Raw genomic sequence first — 19,615 nt, 5'->3', positions numbered from 1 at the left:
CGACTCAATGGACATGAGTTTGAGCAAGCTCTGGGAGTTGGTGATGGACAGGGTAGCCTAGAGGGCTGCAGTCCATGGGGTCGCAAAGAGGTGGACATAACTGAATGACTGAACTGAACTGAAGCTGTATGAGGGGTACATGGGAGTTAACTGCATCAGTTTCTCTACTTTTGTATCTATGTGAAATTTTCCATAGGAAATAATTTAAAAAAAAAAAGTCTCTACCATTACTCTACCATTACCTCTCTCAGCATGTCAAGGCCAGGACCTATTTGACAGTGATTCATTTTCACTTGGGATTAAAAAAATAAACCCTTTCATGGCAAAGAATTAACTTCACTTTTAAAACATGGATAGCCCAGACACTCGTAACTGGAAAATGGGTCCTAATAAATTTAATCTGTGAGGGCAGAGCCCCTATCTGCTTATGCACCATGGATCCCACAGCTGATTTAGCACAATGCCTGCCTCGTAACAGGAGCTTAATAAATATGTGCTGACTGAATGAAAAAACACAATAATAAGTCAGAAGGGAGCAGGGCAATACTGTCCTCGTGAGAGAAAACAGAGAAACAATACCTGGGAAAGCTTTCCAGGAGTCCAAATAATTTGTTTTACCATTGGCTCTATGTGGGATTTCTGTAGTGGGTTAGCAGGAGTTATAGGTGGTAAGGGTTAGAATGCTACAAAAAAAATATTATATTGGGCATGGAGGGACAATTTCTCTTCCCCTTAATATTCTTGTATGTATCCAAGTCCACCAGTCAACAGCATGCTTAGCACTTAAAACTCAGTTCTCAGACTCCCTTCCCCAGTTTGTCTGAGGGAACTTATTGCTGTCGTACCAGCCTGACTGCTTTCCAGTTACCAGTACTATGCAAGGTAGAAACTTATAGAGCAGCCATCAATGAAGACTAGCTATTTCTCTTCTTAACCAGGTAGTTATTAAATCTTTTCCTACCTGTTCTTCTGAGGACTCTAGTTGCATTGCCTACCAAAATCCTTGAGATTAGGCTTCCATGGTGGCTCAGTGGTAAAGAATCCACCTGCCAATACAGGAGACATGGGTTCCATCCCTGATCTGGAAAGACCCCACATGCAGCGGACCAACTAAGCCCACGCACCACAACTACTGAGCCTGTGCTCTACAGCCAGTACACCACAACTACTGAAGCTTGTTCACGCTTCAGCATGTAGCTGCCATGTTTCATGTTCAAAGTCATTTTATTTAATAAAATAAAAGATAGCTGAAGGAGAGGAGGCAAGGAGTAGGGTGGAAGAATGGCAGTTCCAATTGTAGCTGCCTGTGCTCCACAACAAGAGAAGCCACTGCAATGAGAAGCCTGTACATCACAACTAGAGAGTAGACCCCACTCTCTGCAACTATAGAAAGCCTGTGCAGCAAAGAAGATCCATCACAGTAAAAAATAAATAAACAAAATTATGTATGAAAATATCCTTGAGATCAACCACAAATGGAAGTTTTCTTTCTGGAAACCCACCCACATCCTGTGATCTGCCAGATAGTCTCTGGTGAGTATTTAGGGCCCATAGTTCTATTATCAAAGCAAAACCACAGAAACTACCAAATTTCTTAATTCATGAAAATAATGAAATTCATGAATTCATGAAATTCATGAAACTTCACTCAGCAAGGTGGACTTCTTTTCCAAAATTGGAGGAAATCTTGCTCTTCTTTCTTTCCTTCTCTTGGGTAAGTGTCTGGACCTTTGCTATGAGGGCCCATCTATGGGATAATTGCCCAGGGAAAGGACACCCTCTTGGAGACAAAATAGCACTACATCTGGGGAGCTCACCCTTGCAGAAAGAAGGAAGAGCCTGAAGCTGTGTAGAAAGATGCTTCATAAGTGAATATTACTTTTATAAAAGTAATTTGTCAGTTATCATAGCACAGGCCCCCAAAATATAAGCAGGGGACTCTGGTACAGATGAAATAACAGTATGCTGATAACATAATTTCATTTCTATAATAAACTATGTTATTTATACAAACTAGTTATTTATATAACTGATTATTATCAAGGTTTAAAACTGTTAACTAAGTCACAGGGTAGCTTAAGTGCTGTGAGTTTGACTCAATCTCCCTCCTTCTTACTTATTTTCCATTAGGAAGTCCACAACGTATTTTTTCAAGCAGTAGAGGTGGGCGTCCACAAGGCCTGTGTGGAAACGTATTCTTGGGTGCCTGCAAAAGAATGAGAAGAAGGTCATATGAGTTCCACTCTATTATTAGGTAGTATGCATTAGGAAGTTTCTGAGGGTCAGAGCCATGCTGCCTACACCTCACTCTGGGGAGACCAAGAAGGTGATTATCGGCTCTGATGCTACCACAGAAAAGGTTGTCTCTTTATGGAAGCCCTATTTCACACTTTATGAGGTCTTTAGGCTTCCAAAGACATGAAACCAAAACTGGTAAGCCATCAAATCATTGACAAGTCATCTTCTATTTTACTACAAACTCCTACCCACAATTCTTGTAACTAACACTTTCTTGCTTCTACTCTAACTGCCTCACTTTCTGCAGGCCATACTTAAGCCATGATTTCCTTTAGTATTTGACATATATTACTCCATGTTCATAGAAGATGAAGTAAAATTTTATGAATAATCCCTAACTCCTTACTCTTAATTATTCATCAGGAGTTTCCTCAGGTTTACTTTCTTTAGGAAATCTTCCCTGAGGACCCAAGTTTGTGTTCCTACAACACTTGGTGCCCACTTTTACCAGATACCTTAGCATACGGCAAAGTAACAGCCTACTTACTTGTGCTCTTTCCCATTAGACTAAAAGTTACCTGAGGGCAGAGATTTATTTATTTTTTTAAATATGTATTTGGCTGCGTTGGGTCTTAGCTGTAGCACATAGGAGCTTTTGTTGTGATGCATGAACTCTTGAATTGTGTCCATGCAGGCTGCACTATACAGGCTCAGTAGCTGTGGTGCACGGGCTTAATTGCTCGCTGGTATGTGGGATCTTAGTTTTCTGACTAGGGATTGAACTTGTGTCCCCTGCATTGCAAGGTGGATTCTTAACCACTGGACTACCAGGAAAGTTTCAAGATTTATTTTTATAGTCTTAGTACTTAGCATTGGATCTCACAGAGAATGACTGTTTCATAGTGGCTGAACAGACAAACACACAAATAAATTAGGTCAAATTAAGGCATTTGCCTAGTTGCTATTTATTGGCTTCCCTGGTGGCTCAGTGGTAAAGAATCTGTTTGCCAATGCAAAAGACGTGGGTTTGATCCCTGGGTCTGGAAGATCCCCTGGAGAAGGAATGGCAACCCACTCCAGCAGTCTTGCCTGGGAAGTCCCATGGACAGAGGAGCCCAGCAGGCTAGAATCCATGGAGTCGCACAGAGTTGGACACAATTGAGAGACTGAACATGCACTAGTTACTACTTAGTCTACTAACTTTGGTTTCAGCCTGAAGAAATGCCATGTTTCATGTTCAAAGTCATTTTATTTAATAAAATAAAAGATAGCTGAAGGAGAGGAGGCGAGGAGTAGGGTGGAAGAATGGCAGTTCCAATTGTAGCTGCCTGGTTGTTATCTTCTACTCTGTGTTACTCTCCTTTGACTGCTTATAGTCTCAATGAAAATTATTGGCATAGGATCTAGATACCTTAGAAGTAACTTTCCAGGTGGCACAGTGGTAAAGAATCTGCCTGCAATGCAGGAGACATAGGGCACACAGATTCGATCCCTGGGTGGAGAAGATCCCCTGAAGGAGGACATGGCAACTCACTCCAGTATTCTTGCCAAGAAAATCCCATGGACAGCAATCTGGTGGGCCACAGTCCACAGGGTCCATGGGGTCGCAAAGAGTCATACACAACTGAGCAACAGAACACACACACACCACCCTGGGCTTCCACTCTTTTGGGAAGAAGGGGGAACAAAATGCTTCCAAAAGAGCAAGAGAAAAGTCGGATTTCAGATCTCACATCTATAACACACACATACCCCAAAAGCCAATTACTGTATACAATGAGGATGAAGAAGAAAGTTACATCCCAATTCTCACTTCCTGAAATTCTTGAGTTCTAAGAAATTCTTCAGGAAACAGAATTTTGCAAATATGGTTACTTACCTTGTGGTGCCCGGGTTTGATTTGAAGTTCACACTATGATAATTCTCTCCCTTGATCTAACCAATTTGGGAAGCTGAACTCTCTTGTTCAGTTCCTTGGTTTGTGAATTCCTTGATTCGTTCAACATATTCTACTTAAATGATTCCATCCTTGCAACTATCTTATGAAATAGATATATATCTCATATTTATAGCTGAAGTCAACTTGTATCATACACCTGGGGAAGGAATAACTTAAAAGTTTGAGTAATCATCTTATAAACTGTTACCAATCCCTAGCTCATACGGCAATAATATTCATATAGCATTTTACAGTTTATAAATTTTTTCTGCTTTTTACTCTCATCATATAAAGTAGGTAAAACAAAAAATTCTTCCATTAGAAAAAATTTCCAAAAATTTAGCTGGTACACTCAACACTAGAGATTTAGCTACAAATTTGAAATACAATAAAGGAACAGAGATGGGCAATTCAGAGATTTTTTTCTTTCACATGAAATTTGTATTGAATGCAAATCTTGGGACCAGGATTTAATGCCATTTAAGTTGCCCCAAAGGCTGTTTTCTTATTTTATTTTTCCCCTTTTAATTGTTTTTAAATGGCATTAGAAATAAGAATTGATAGTTTAAAATAAAACAAAATAAACAAAACCAAAAAACCTCAAAGAGGCACCAGTAAATCTGGGTAACTGGTTGATTGCTCTGGGCCAAGAAGATGTTTTGATTTGTACAAAATAAAGAAATCAGTAATAGAAATGATAGGACATTTAGAAATAGTTATAATTTACCTAGGACAATATAAGCCATTGGGATTATTTTTATAGACTTATTTTTAAAATAGTAAGGTATATAATTTAGAATTCAAATTTATAGCGTTTAAAATTTAAGGGAAACCAAGCATCTTTTTATGATCTTACAAACAGGAATACCAGTTTTTAAAGCAAGGGAAAAAAACCAACAGGTAGTAACTATAATTATTAATATTATTTTAGAATAAATGAGGAATGTATAAATGAAATAAATACTGGGAAAGATGCAAGGCTAAGCATTTACTGTTTAACTGCAAAGATCAATGGCTTTTAAAGTATCTTCAAGACAGTCCTTAGCTGGTTTGTACAATTTACTATTTTAACAATTTTCAAGTAGTTCTGTGGGATTAATTACATTCACTTTGTAGTACAACTGTCACCAACATCCATCTCCAATACTTTTACATCTTCCCCAACTGAAACTCTGTATCCATTAAACACTAACTCCCCATTCCCTTCTTCCTAGCCCCTTGCAACCACCATTCTACTTCGTCTTTATGATTCTGGCTACTCTAGGAATCTCATGTAAGAATCATACATTTGTTCTTCTTGTGACTGGCTTATTTCATTAGCATAATGTCTTCACAGTTAATGTTGAAGCATATGTTAAAATTTCCTTCCGTTTGAACTCTGAATAATATTTCATTGTATGTGTGTACCACATTTTCTTTACCTATTCATCTGTCTATGGATACTTGAATTGCTTCCACCTTTTGGTGGAACATGAGTGTACAAATATGAACATGAGTATACAAATATCAATTTAATCTGTTTCACACACACACTTCTTAAATTTTAATTATGGAAATTTTCAAACACACACAAAATAAGAGAAAAACATAATAAATTCCCATGTGCCCAAATAGTTTCAATTATCAACATTTTCTAATCTTTAAAAACTTTTTGCTGCAGTATTTATTATGGGTTAAATTGTGTCCCCCCCAAAAGATAACCCATAACACCTGCAAATATGATCTTAATTGGAAATATGACATCTATAGATGATCATGTTAAGGTTAGGTCATTAGAAGAGCCCTAATCCAATAGGACTAGTACCTTAATAAAGGGGAAACGACCACAGAGACAGATATGCAGAGGGAAGACAATATGAAGACACGAGGAGAATGTCATCTACAAGCCAAGAAAGCCCGAGGTTTCCAGAAGATAGAAGGGTGGAGCAGATTCTCCTTCCTAAACCTCAGGAGTAACCAAAGCTGAAAATACCCTGATTTTGGATTTCTAGCCTCAAGAATTGTGAAGACAATAAACTTCTGTGGTTCTAGGCCACCCAGTTTATAGTGATTTGTTATAGCAAACTAATATAGTTTTTAAAAGCATATTCCAGACACAAAATCATCTTACTGTAAATATTCCAGTATGTGTAGTAAATATTTCCAACTGATAAGGACTATGAAATACAAGCACTGTATTACTACACATAATAAAATTATCAACAACTTCATAACATCTAATATCCAATCCAAATCCAGATTTCTCTTTTTATAGCTAGTCTGTCTGAATCAGGGCCTCACAATGCATTTGGCAATTTCAGTTAAAAAAAGTTCCCCCTTTTTATTCCCCTGACAAGCCATATGATTAGAGAGTGAATCATCTGTTTTGTAGAACACTGACTGCTTTGAAATATCTTTTTTAAAAAATAGATTTATTGATACATGTCAGTGAGAAACTAAGCCTGCGCATCTTAACTAGAGAGTCTCAAGTAGCCAAATAAATATATATATATTTTTAAGATGTATAACATGATCCTTGGGGCTCAGACTATAGCACACTGATTATCCCAGGACTCTCCTATGCTCAATTCTCTTTTCAGTTATCCATCGCTTTGTGTAAGATTTTTTTTTGGCGGGGGGTGGGTGGGGGTGGGGGTGGGGGTGGGGAGGTCATGTCTTGAGGCTTGCGAGATCTCAGTTCCTGACCTGGAAGCGAACCTGTGCCTCCTGCTACTGAAGCATGAACTCTTAACCACTGGACTGCCAGGAAGCCACAGTAAACAGTTTTTTGGTAATGTTTGTTTCTGAAGGCATAACCCCTGTCTTGCTGATCACTGAACTCAGGGTAGGCAAAGCGCGAGTGGGGAAGCTGGAAGAGAACTTGAGGAGGTGTAGGAACTGCAGACATGTTTATTCTCTCCAGGATGGAGCAGTAGCAAGACATGGTGTATTCTCTCATGGTGGACCCAGCAGGCACAGCCACAAGGGCTTTTCAGGTGGTGCTTATATAGGTCATGATGCACATGTGCAGTGCTACAAATGATTTCAGCTGTTACATAACCATGCAAAGTCATTATTCACAAAATGTGGGGTGAGAGCAAGAGGACATGGGGGTGAGAGGGCCTGACCACTGCCATATTGGCTAATTTGCTCTTTCTCTATATTCTACCCCTTCAGGGTCTCTCACCTCACAATCCAGACCCAGTCCATCTTCTGTGATATTCCCTTGGCTTAGTAACACTGACCCTTGAACCCACATTCTGCAACAGCAGTAGATGCTACAACAGCAAATAGTTACATCCCCAATACATAGCAAAACCCAACTCCAGGTATCACTTGGAACTCATGTTTCAGTCCTTGCCCTCATGGGGCTAGAAGAGCCACCCACCACACGTGGAGTGCCTTTATCTTCCATGGCCAAGTCCAGCCCACTGTCTCTCCTTGTGAAACTGCAGGGTCCTGAAATTGCGGGGTTTTTATTAAGGACCCACAAAACCCTGCACAGGCACCAGGCCCACCCCTTCAAAGAGCAGACTTTTGCAGTGTTCATAGCCCATCCAAGTGATTCTGTATGCTTTATAACCTCTAGTGCACACTGTTCTAAATCTGCAAGAGCATCAGAGGTTAGTAGCAATCATAGGACACAGCCTTTACAGTATACCTCCACAGAGGGAGCCACCCAATTTCCAAAGGTAAGCACACAGCCTTTACAGTATTTCAAAGTGGAAAAGGGCATCTGAAGGAAAATCCTTGGGTGCCATGTAATCTTCTAGCTGAACCACCCGCATTGCTTGCTGTTGGTGTTTCCCAAACTTGGTAAACTGCTGTTCTGGTCTCAGTTGCCTCCATAGCTCTAGGAGCAGAGCACTGAGCTGTTTATCAATTTTATTTCTGTCAACTCCCTCTGCCAGCAAATCAGCCCACATTTTGCATCTGCGTAACCCAGGAGGGGCCTTTACCAACTGGCCCTCCCTTCAGGGTCTTCACACTTCAAATCCCCTTCGCCTGCCACCGTTCTACTACTTCTCCCAAGCTTGCCACCACTGAGGTGGCAATTAAGGAACCAAAAGGGTAGACAGGATATTGTTCAAAATGGCAACTTGCATGCCGCCTATAAAATGCTTGTCATCTTCTGGAGGCTCCTCCACCTGCCAGACCAGTACAGAAGCTGATAGGGTGGATGTCCAGCCAACTCCAAGCATGGTGATGGTTTCCCAGTCATCATCCACCACCTTAAGTCCAGGTCCTCATTGTATTTTCTGAGCTTCACTTGCCATCCTGTGAAGCTGTCTGCAGATTCAATGGTTTCCTCGGGGTTCCACAGAGGGGGGTTCAGCAGGACCTGATCTAGCTCTAAACTTGCCACTGTGGTTTCACTTTCCCTTTTTCCTTTCTTCTTTCTCTCCACTGGGGTTGCTCCTTGCTCATATTCCTGGACTTCACCCTGGCTGCAGAGTTGGGTGCCGTTCCTCTTCTCTTTGGCCTCCTTGGTGCCCAAGGCCTCCCGGGACTTCACCTTCTTGGCCCCATCCTTCTGCTGCATGACAGGCCTCACTAACAAGTAGGGACCTGGACCTGTAGTCTGAAAAAGATACAATTCTGTCTCACTGTCAGAGACACTGGATTCTTCCAGGCCATGAAGTTCTTGCTCTAATGCCAATATACATTGCTCTAGGTCTTCCAAGCATCTCTGCACAGCCTTCAGGGCAGTCAGGAAATCCACCCCATGATGCCAGCAGCAGTCTGTCCCATCTTGTCCGGCAAACGGAAACTTACCAACTGCAACACCTTCTCAATGCTATACGGTGACCTGTCCACTGCCTCCCAATCTTCCACCGGGGCCCATGCTGACAGGACCATGGCCACTGGCTTCCTCCATCGACTGGAGCCTCAGGCTCCTCTACCTGCTGGGTATCCTGCCAACTACACTAATTGTCTCACTGTTCACTGAACCCAGGGTAGGCAAGGAGCGAGTGAGGAAGCTAGAGGAAACTTCGAGGAGCTGTAGGAACTGAAGACATGTTTATTCTCTCCGGGCTGGCGCAGCAGCAGACATACTATATTCTCTTGTAGCTGACCCAGCAGACACAGCCACAAGGGCTTGATACACGCACACAGTACTACAAAGGATCTCAGCTGTTAGTTACCATGCAGAGCCATTATTTACAAAACATGTGGTGAGAGCAAGGGCACGTGGGGCGAGGGCGCCTGACCACTGCTATCCTGGCTAATTTGCTCTTTCCCTACAACCCCAAAGACAAAGACCAGGAGAAGAAAGTAACAAAATTTTGGAAGCTGTAAAGGACAGTGGTAACAGACTTAGCATACCTAAGAAAGCTGAATCCTAAACCAGCCATAAGGAAAGCTGAGTAGCTACCTGATTTGTACTGCAGAAGCCCTGAAAAGACTAGAAATTGGCAGCATAACTTTTACCCACTAGAAAGTTTGAAGGAGTACTTTAGGAGTTTCAGCTGGACAGTAGCAGTGGGGATCCTAATGTAGACAAAGTGAAGTGAACTGAAGTGAAGTCGCTCAGTCGTGTCTGACTCTTTGTGACCCCATGGACTGTAGCCTACTGGGCTCCTCCGTCCATGGAGTTTTCCAGGCAAGAGTACTGGAGTGGGCTGCCATTTCCTTCTCCAGAGGATCTTCCCAACCCAGGGATCGAACCCAGGTCTCCCACATTGTAGGCAGACACTTTACCATCTGAGCCACAAGGGAATCAATGTAGATAAACAGCATGCATTTCAAGACTTTCCACACCAGCAGCAAAATAATCAATAATGTGAACCCATTTCTCATCATCTGTAGTCCCAGAAATAGAGATGTGGCCATGATCCTTGAGGTTTTTTTTGACTTATGTTCCTGTCTTTTTCCAAGATGAACGTGTGAATATTTTATTCCATTTTTAAAAGACATCATTTAGAAGCTTGTTTTAATATTTTCATTACCCTTCCAGTAAAAAACCTTGACTAGTATTCAAAAGAAAACAACTAACATTGGAGAAAAGCCACATGATTTTCGTATTAAATATTTGGCACAAACACGTTTACTCACAAATTATTAAAAACACATGTCTTTCAGAAATAAAACAGGAATTTAAGAGCTGGGGAAGGGCCATTAAAGAACAACTAAGCCAATTTCAGTTGGGGAAACTGACGCTTAGAGAAACAAAGTGATTTGCTCAAGGTCATACAGCTTTTCTCTCTCAAGATTAAATTCCAAATTCTCTGGACTCGAATTTCTAGTACTATGCTCTTTCTATCAGTAACATTCAATACTCTTTTCCACTACCTATACTGCCTCTCCAAGTCAGTAATACATCAACGTGATAGATGGGAAAGGTGCTTGATGGATGCTGTGCCTTCTCCAAATCCACTGAGGCAGGAAGAAATTTGGGCCCACTGGAATAAAGTTATCAGTACTACTTGATGACAGAGGGAGAATGTCTCTGTACCTGACCGTAGGCTGAGCAGGACTCCTACTTCAAGTGTCTTACACTATCTCATTTTCCAGGACCAAATATGCCCAAGGCCCAACAGAACAGAACATTATTTGCAGTCAAATATTTCATCCTCTATTGGACAGTGAAAAAACAGATGGGATGTACATTCCATCCTCACTGTCCTTTTCTCCTACAACCAGTACATGTAAAAGTAAGAAAACTTGAAAACAAGAGGCTTCTGGCTCTCTATATACACAAACACCTTTTCCAAGACAACTTTGGTGTTTTCCCCATAGGAACTAACTCCCACCTTTGGAATTTCAGTTTGAAAAGAAAGATAGGAAGTACTGCATTCTGGTATTCAAAAAGTGCTTGAAAATCTGCCCCAGCATTTACTCAAGGCCCTGAGATCAACAGGTATGAAGGAAAAATATACCTCCATCTGCTGTTCATTTTCACCTTACCTCTTGGCTATGTCCATCTTCTTTGCTCCTATCATGCTTAAACCTTGCTCTGTTTGGCAGGGACCTCTGAGACTGAGATATTTACTAACAATTCACCATATAGAACAACAAACTAGTTCCCCAGGAGGTTAAAGAGAAAGCAGGAGACAATCTCCAGCTTCTAGCTGTGATTACAGAAACATTAGACTCTGGCTTCTAAGAATTTTATGAATAAGCCTGCCAATCTAATATAGCATAAACAACAGTGCTTGATGGATACATAAGTGAGTCAGGTCCCTTGTTTCACATAATAATAGATGACCACAAGTAGTCCCTTCTGCATTCCAGAGGACACATTCCCTTTGTTCTGTGGAGTCTTGTGAATTCAGGAATGCAACACTGGATTTCTTTTCAGGTCTTATACCTTAAACCTATCCTGCACACTACTGTCAGATTACCTTTCCAGAGTCCAGAACTGAAAGCATTCTCTCTCTGCTCAAAATGTTTTTAATAATTCCCCAATATTCAAGACCCTCTATTTTTATACCAACTTAATTTCCCAGCCTCAAGTCCTAGTGCTCCCCAACAGAGAGCTTCCATTTGGGCCAAACCGTTTCTAAACAAGTCTTGCATACCCTGCCTCCCGTATCTTTGCTCAGAACATTCTCCCCACACAGGATTCAGCTTCCCATATCCTTTTCTGTATCAGACCCAAATCCATTCTTCAAGCTGAAATTAATCTATTATGCTTTCTTGATCACCTCAGCCCCTAGAGTTTGATGCCTCCCTTAGAACACTGTTGGCCATAATTGTTCAGAATCTGATATTGTTTGCTACTGTTTGTTAGGCTTTTATATGCATAATCTTTTCTTCCACCAAGGCTAGTGTGAACTCTTTGAGATATTCTCCTGCCTCCTTAAATACCAAAACAGTGGTTTAACAAGAGGAGGAAACTCAGTAAACATTTGCCAGTTGAATATAGTATTCCTGAAAAGTATAAAGCATGAACTAAATGGAAAAGGCCTGTCTCTAACACTCTTTAACTAGATAAATGATATGGAACAAATCCTTCTTCCCTTGGCTTCCAGTATCATTATCTGAAATATATGGGCCAAATGACCTTCTAACTGTGATAGCCTGATTCTAAAATATCTATAAGTAAGATCATATTTTCAATACAATAAGAGATATCCTCTAATTGCATCTTATGTTCTTGGCTCTTCTAAAATATAAAGAAATTCTCCTCTGTTTCCTAAAATTTTATTTTGATAAATTGTTTAGGAAACAATAATCTGTAAGAACCCTCTTACTTCTTTCTTCAACAGAAAGAATTCCACATCCCATCAGCCATATCCTGACTGCTGTCATAAACAAGCTATGTTAAAATGGCCCCATGATAGATACTCTTTATAGAGAGGGAGAGGAAAAAAAACTCTAATGGGGCTGGTAAACTGCTGCTGCTAAGTCGCTTCAGTCGTGTCCGACTCTGTGCGACCCCATAGACGGCAGCTCACCAGGCTCCGCCGTCCCTAGGATTCTCCAGGCAAGAATACTGGAGTGGGTTGCCATTTCCTTTTCCAGTGCATGAAAGGGAAAAGTGAAAGTGAAGTCGCTCAGTCGTGTCCGACCCTTAGCGACCCCATGGACTGTAGCCTACCAGGCTCCTCCATCCATGGGATTTTCCAGGCAAGAGTACTGGAGTGGGGTGCCATTGCCTTCTGTCAGTTGGAAGATCCTGGTTCCTATTTTCATAAAGTTTTATTGGAACACAGCCATGCTCATCTGGTACATATCTATGGATGCTTCTGTGCTGTAACAGCAGAGCTGAATAAATGCAACAGAGACTAGATGGTCTGCAAAGTCTAAGATGTTTACTATTTGCCCCTTATAGAAAAAATTTGCCAATCCTTGTTCTATACCTCAACGTTCATCACAGAGTGCCAAGTCCTAGATTACAGACTTTCAATCATAGCTGGTCACTAGGTGATTTCCCACTTATTCATTCAACAAATATTTACTGGAATTTCTTATTTCTGACTAATCCTTGTTCATTTCCTCATCTGTAAAATGGCATATAATAGAATCTACTTCACAGAGCTATTGTAAAAAAAAAAAAAAAAAAGCCTTTAACACAATGCCAGGCACAAAATTTGAAAAACTAGAGCTGCTGCCATTATTGTCTTTGTTGTCATCATCACCACTACCACCACCACCACCACCATTATCTTTTCCTGATGTTGTAGGAAAGCAAGCTGTCTCTGATGGTCATGACCACCTAAGAAAGGAGAGAACTCTAGCATTTCTGAGGTTTTACTTTGTACTTAGGAAAGAGCTTATGCTGATAGCACTCAGACTGCAACCACAAGAATATAAGAAATGTTCCTCTGATATGAAATGGCAGTTGATTATTTAGGTTTCTGATACCAGAAATAACAAAAACTCAGTATCTTTTCCAGAGTTAATGAGGAAGACAAAAATGATTTGAATTTATGAACACCTCTCTTGAGAACTTAGAGATTGCTGGCAGCCCAAAACTCCAGCAACAACATTAAAAGGCAACGTGAAATTAAATGAGTCCATGGACAGACTCATAATGTGAAATTTAATGAGTCCACTGACTACCTCCCAAATCAACCATCTACCCAGATTTGGTTACAAACAAATTTTCTCAGTTTTTGTGAGAACTATGATTTTTTAAAAGTCCAACAGCCTGATATATGTATGTAGTTTTTTCTAATTCAGTTCAACAAGTAAATGTTGGATTGAAAATGGGTGTCTACTTTTCTCTACTACAGCGTTTGTCATGTTTCTCTAAGATGTACAGAAGTTGTCTGAGGAAATAAGTATGCTTTATGCTAAGATATGCAGATGACACCACCCTTATGGCAGAAAGTGAAGAACAACTAAAGAGCCTCTTGATAAAAGTGAAAGAGGAGAGTGAAAAAGTTGGCTTAAAGCTCAACATTCAGAAAACTAAGATCATGGCATCCAGTCCCATCAGTTCAGTTCAGTTCAGTTCAGTCGCTCAGTCGTGTCCGACTCTCTGCGACCCCATGAATTGCAGCACGCCAGGCCTCTCTGTCCACCACCAACTCCCGGAGTTTACCCAAACCCACGTTCATCGAGTCGGTGATGCCATCCAACCATCTCATCCTCTGTCATCCCCTTCTCCTCCCGCCCCCAATCCTACCCAGCATTAGGGTCTTTTCCAATGAGTCAACCCTTCGCATGAGGTGGCCAAAGTATTGAAGCTTCAGCTTCAACATCAGACCTTCCAATGAACACCCAGGATTGATCTCCTTTAGGATGGATTGATTGGATCTCCTTGCAGTCCAAGAAACTCTCAAGAGTCTTCTCCAACACCACAGTTCAAAAGCATCAATTCTGCGGCGCTCAGCTTTCTTCACCGTCCAACTCTCACATCCATACATGACCACTGGAAAAACCATAGTCTTGACTAGACGGACTTTTGTTGGCAAAGTAATGTCTCTGCTTTTAAACATGCTATCTAGGTTGGCCATAACCTTCCTTCCAAGTAGTAAGCGTCTTTTAATTTCATGGCTGCAGTCACCATCAGCAGTGATTCTGGAGCCCAAAAAAGTAAAGTCTGACACTGTTTCCACTGTTTCCCCATCTATTTCCCATGGAGTGATGGGACCAGATGCCATGATCTTAGTTTTCTGAACGTTGAGCTTTAAGCCAACTTTTTCACTCTCCTCCTTCACCTTCATCAAGAGGCTCTTTAGTTCTTCTTCACTTTCTGCCATAAGGGTGGTGTCATCCGCATATCTGAGGTTATTGATATTTCTCCCGGCAATCTTGATTCCAGCTTGTGTTTCCTCCAGCCCAGCGTTTCTCATGATGTACTCTGCATATAAGTTAAATAAGCAGGGTGACAATATACAGCCTTGACGTACTCCTTTTCCTATTTGGAACCAGTCTGTTGTTCCATGTCCAGTTCTAACTGTTGCTTCCTGACCTGCATACAGGTTTCTCAAGAGACAGGTCAGATGATCTGGTATTCCCATCTCTTTCAGAATTTTCCACAGTTTATTGTGATCCACACAGTCAAAGGCTTTGGCATAGTCAATAAAGCAGAAATAGATGTTTTTCTGGAACTCTCTTGCTTTTTCGATGATCCAGCGGATATTGGCAATTTGATCTCTGGTTCCTCTGCCTTTTCTAAAACCAGCTTGAACATCTGGAAGTTCACGGTTCACATATTGCTGAAGTCTGGCTTGGAGAATTTTGAGCATTACTTTACTAGTATGTGAGATGAGTGCAATTGTGCGGTAGTTTGAGCATTCTTTGGCATTGCCTTTCTTTGGGATTGGAACGAAGACTGACCTCTTCCAGTCCTGTGGCCACTGCTGAGTTTTCCAAATTTGCTGGCATATCGAGTGCAGCACTTTCACAGCATCACCTTTGAGGATTTGAAATAGCTCAACTGGAATTCCATCACCTCCACTAGCTCTGTTCGTAGTGATGCTTTCTAAGGCCCACTTGACTTCACATTCCAGGATGTCTGGCTCTAGGTGAGTGATCACATCATCGTGATTATCTGTGTCGTGAAGATCTTTTTTGTACAGTTCTTCTGTGTATTCTTGCCACCTCTTCTTAATATCTTCTGCTTCTGTTAGGTCCATACCATTTCTGTCCTTTATCGAGCCTATCTTTGCGTGAAATGTTCCCTTGGTATCTCTAATTTTCTTGAAGAGGTCTCTAGTCTTTCCCAATCTGTTATTTTCCTCTATTTGTTTGCACTGATCACTGAGGAAGGCTTTCTTATCTCTCCTTGCCACACTTCATGGCAAATAGATGGGGAAACAGTGGAAACAGTGAGAGACTTTATTTTTGGGGGCTCCAAAATCACTGCAGATGGTGACTGCAGCCATGAAATTAAAAGACACTTACTCCTCAGAAGTAAAGTTATGATCAACCTAGACAGCATATTAGAGAAGGAAATGGCAACCCACTCCAGTGTTCTTGCCTGGAGAATCCCATGGACAGAGGAGCCTGGTGGGCTGTTGAACAAGACTGAAGCGACTTAGCATGCATGCATGCAAGACAGCATATTAAAAAGCAGAGACATTACTTTGCCAACAAAGGTCCATCTAGTCAAGGCTATGGTTTTTCCAGTAGTCATGCATGGATGTGAGAGGTGGATTGCAAAGAAACCTGAGGGCCGAAGAATTGATGCTTTTGAACTGTGGTGTTGGAGAAGACTCTTGAGAGTCCCTTGGACTGCAAGGAGGTCTAACCAGTCCATCCTAAAGGAAATGAGTCCTGAATATTCATTGGAAGGACTGATGCTGAAGCTGAAGCTCCAATACTTTGGCCACCTGATGCAAAGAACTGACTCATTTGAAAAGACTCTGATGCTGGGAAAGATTGAAGGCGGGAGGAGAAGGGGACGACAGAAGATGGATGGTTGGATGGCATCACTGACTCAATGGACATGAGTTTGAGTAAACTCTGGGAGTTGGTGATGGACAGGGAGGCCTGGTGTGCTGCAGTCCATGGGATCACCGTCAGACACGACTGAGCGACTGAACTGAACTGAACTGAACTGATGCTTTTTGGGATCCTTCAAAATTCTGGATAACAGAATCCTAAATGATTCACTGGGGGAGTAAAAGAAGATATAAAACCAAGTGCTGGATTTCCCTGGCAGTCCAAGTGGTTAAGACTCTGTGTTTCCAATGCAGGGGGCGGGGATTCAATCCCTAGTCAGGGAACTAAGATCCTGCAGGGTGTGCCCCTCCCCCAAATCCTTCAATTACTTTACCAAGAATCCTTTGTATCTTTGAATGCATCTTTTGACCACATGAGACATTAATTATATTGAATTATGTTTCTCTCTTATTTCTATTAGATTCTAATTTCAATTATTTCATTTTCATCTAAAGTACTGGATATCTTAAATTTTTCCTCTATTATGTATAATTTGATTTTCAGTTGTGTCAGTTCTGTTCTTTGCCATTTTAAAATTAATTAATTAATTCTGTAGTTATTTGGTCTTCAATTTATTTTCTTGGTTCTATAATATCTTCTTTTATCTCATTTTGTTTTTACAAACCCATCTCATCACTGAATTCTTATTTATTAAATTCACAGTCCATTGAGTTGTTCTGCAGTTGTAGAATTGTATATTTGTAAGGAAATTCTTTGTATTCACTGAGTTGTTTTTCTCATGACAGGTTTTTGCAGTATATTTTTCTTGCTTTAATTTTTGCTATACGTTTGTACAGTTGTATACATTGATTCTTTTGGTCTTATTCATGCTTTTAAAAAAAATAATTTTATTTATTTTTAGCTATGCTGGGTCTCCATTGCTGCACAGGCTTTTCTCTAGTTGCAGTGCATGAGCTTCTCATTGCGGTCACTTCTCTTGTTGCAGAGCATGGGCTATAGAGTGCACAGGCTTCAGCAGTTGTGGCTCCCAGGCTCTAGAGCACAGGCTCAGTTGTTGGGGTGCAAGACTTAGTTGCTCCACACCATGTGGGATCTTCCCGGACCAGGGATGGAACCCACGTTTTCTGCACTGGCAGGTAGATTCTTTACCACTGAGCCACCAGGGAAGCCCATGCTTGTTTTATTTAGTGTGATATATTATAGGTGAATTCTTTTTTTTAATGTTTATATTTATTTATTTGGCTGCACTGGGTTTTAGTTGTAGCATGTGGGATCTTTTAGTCATAGTATGTGAGATCTTAATTGTGGCATGTGGGATCTAGTTTCCTGACCAGGGACTGAATCTGGGCCCCCTGTATTGGTAATGCAGAGTCTTAGCCACAGGACCACCAGGAAGTCCCATAGATGAATTCTTATCTTTCATCCTTTCGTATCCGAGAGTGGCTATCATATGAGTCTTGGTTATTTTGTATTCTGTGTACTTTTCTACAGCTTCAGGGAATGATGTACATGGGAGAGATGAAAAGGGTATAAGGAACTCACCAGGGTACCGTAGAGTCTTTGTTTGATTATTTCTCTTTCTCAAGATTCTGTTAAACATTCTGGTTTCATTCCATATACCTAAGGAGTTACCCCATTCCTATGGAAGTCTCCAGCTTCACATTATTTCACCTGTTCATTGTTTAAGGTCAGATCTTTTGTTTCTGTTAGAGTCAACCTCATCATTCATTTTCCCTGGTGCATCATTTACTCCTCAGCAGTGTTTCCATTGCTTCTCAGTCAGAAGATGATAAATGTACAGATAGGTACTCAGTTTGCTTCTTTTCAGATCTGGAGCTATTAGTGAGAATTTGCAGGATTTCATTAACACATCAGTATGGCTTCTGGGGAATGCTGATAAGGTGGAGTTGGGAGCCTACTGTTATTCCTTTCTGTTCCTCATTGGAATCTTGCTTCTTTCCTTGGTCACCAATTTTTGAGCTTTATTATGTTTAATTATCCTACTGTGTTTGCTACTGTTGAAAGTCTGCCAGTTTTTAAAATTTTTTATTTTATTTATTGATTTAATGGTTGCGCTGGGTCTTTATGGTGACAAGCAGGGGCTACTCTTTGTTATAGTGCCTAGGCTTCTTGCTGCAATGGCTTCTCTTTTGGAGCATAGGCTCTAGACACACGGGCTTCAGTAGTTTCAGCACTTGGGCTCAGCAGCTGTGGCGCATGGGCTTAGTTCCTCCACGGCATGTGTAATCTTCTTGGACCAGGGATTGAACCTGTATCCCCTGCATTGGCAGGTGGATTCTTACCCACTGTACCACCAGGGAAGTCCCTCTGCCAGTTTTTTAAACTATTTCTCACACTTGATTAGAAACTAGGAGTAGGAAGTTTTGTGATATAATCTGAAGTAGCCACTTTAATCTACAAGTGTTTTTCTCAAGAGCTGTTTATTTACAGGTGATGTCTACTATGTTCTGGTCAACCACTATGGAATAGGCATTATGCTAACTGTTTTACTTACATTTATTGGAAGGACTGATGCTGAAGCTGAAGCTCCAATACTTTGGCCACCTGATGCAAAGAGCTGACTCACTGGAAAAGACCCTGATGCTGGGAAAGACTGAAGGCAGGAGAAGGGGACAACAGAGGATGAGATGGTTGGATGGCACCACTGATTCAATGGACATGAGTTTGAGCAAACTCCAGGAGATGGTGAAGGACAGAGAAACCTGGTGTGCTGCAGTTCATGGGGTCGCAAAGAGTTGTACATGACTGAATGACTGAACAACAACAAATTCCCCATAGCAGCCCTATTATTATTAAACTCATTTTTATAGATGAGACAACCAAAGTTCTAATACAGAACTCTTATCCATAGGAATAACTGGGCCAATTGAAACTAGAGTTTAACTTCACTTTCATTAAAATATATACTCTAAAATATGTCTGCTACCTCTAATGTGCTGGAGAGCAAAACAAATGAACAGGAAAAAACACACCAACCAGTGGAAAAAACATACCAACCAGTAAGACATTTTTCTTTCCCAATTTTCCCTCTCACATTCATTTCATCCAGGCTCCAAACATTTATTAAGCATTCCTATGTAGTGGCATCAGGCAGTGATGCCCACTGAGGATAGTGGCTTCTGAAGTCCAAGCTGA

At 41.0% G+C, this 19,615-nt stretch overlaps 1 protein-coding gene across 3 annotated transcripts in view; it reads right to left on the bottom strand.

The window, feature by feature from the left end:
- EIF2B3 (eukaryotic translation initiation factor 2B subunit gamma) overlaps positions 1-19,615 on the bottom strand; it is a 115,089-nt gene that overhangs the window by 40,665 nt on the left and 54,809 nt on the right. For all 3 annotated transcript variants that reach the window (XM_081488701.1, XM_081488702.1, XM_081488699.1), the window contains exon 6: positions 2,117-2,206. In XM_081488701.1, the coding sequence (XP_081344827.1) occupies positions 2,117-2,206 (90 nt within the window). The remainder of the gene's footprint in view (positions 1-2,116; positions 2,207-19,615) is intronic.

The sequence above is a fragment of the Giraffa tippelskirchi genome, chromosome 5 (assembly GCF_054371585.1).
Source record: "Giraffa tippelskirchi isolate mGirTip1 chromosome 5, T2T-mGirTip1v1.2.pri, whole genome shotgun sequence".
In the NCBI taxonomy this organism is placed as follows: domain Eukaryota; kingdom Metazoa; phylum Chordata; class Mammalia; order Artiodactyla; family Giraffidae; genus Giraffa; species Giraffa tippelskirchi.
The sequence above is the reverse complement of the archived record's forward strand: the minus strand, read 5'-3'. Positions and strand labels throughout refer to the sequence as shown.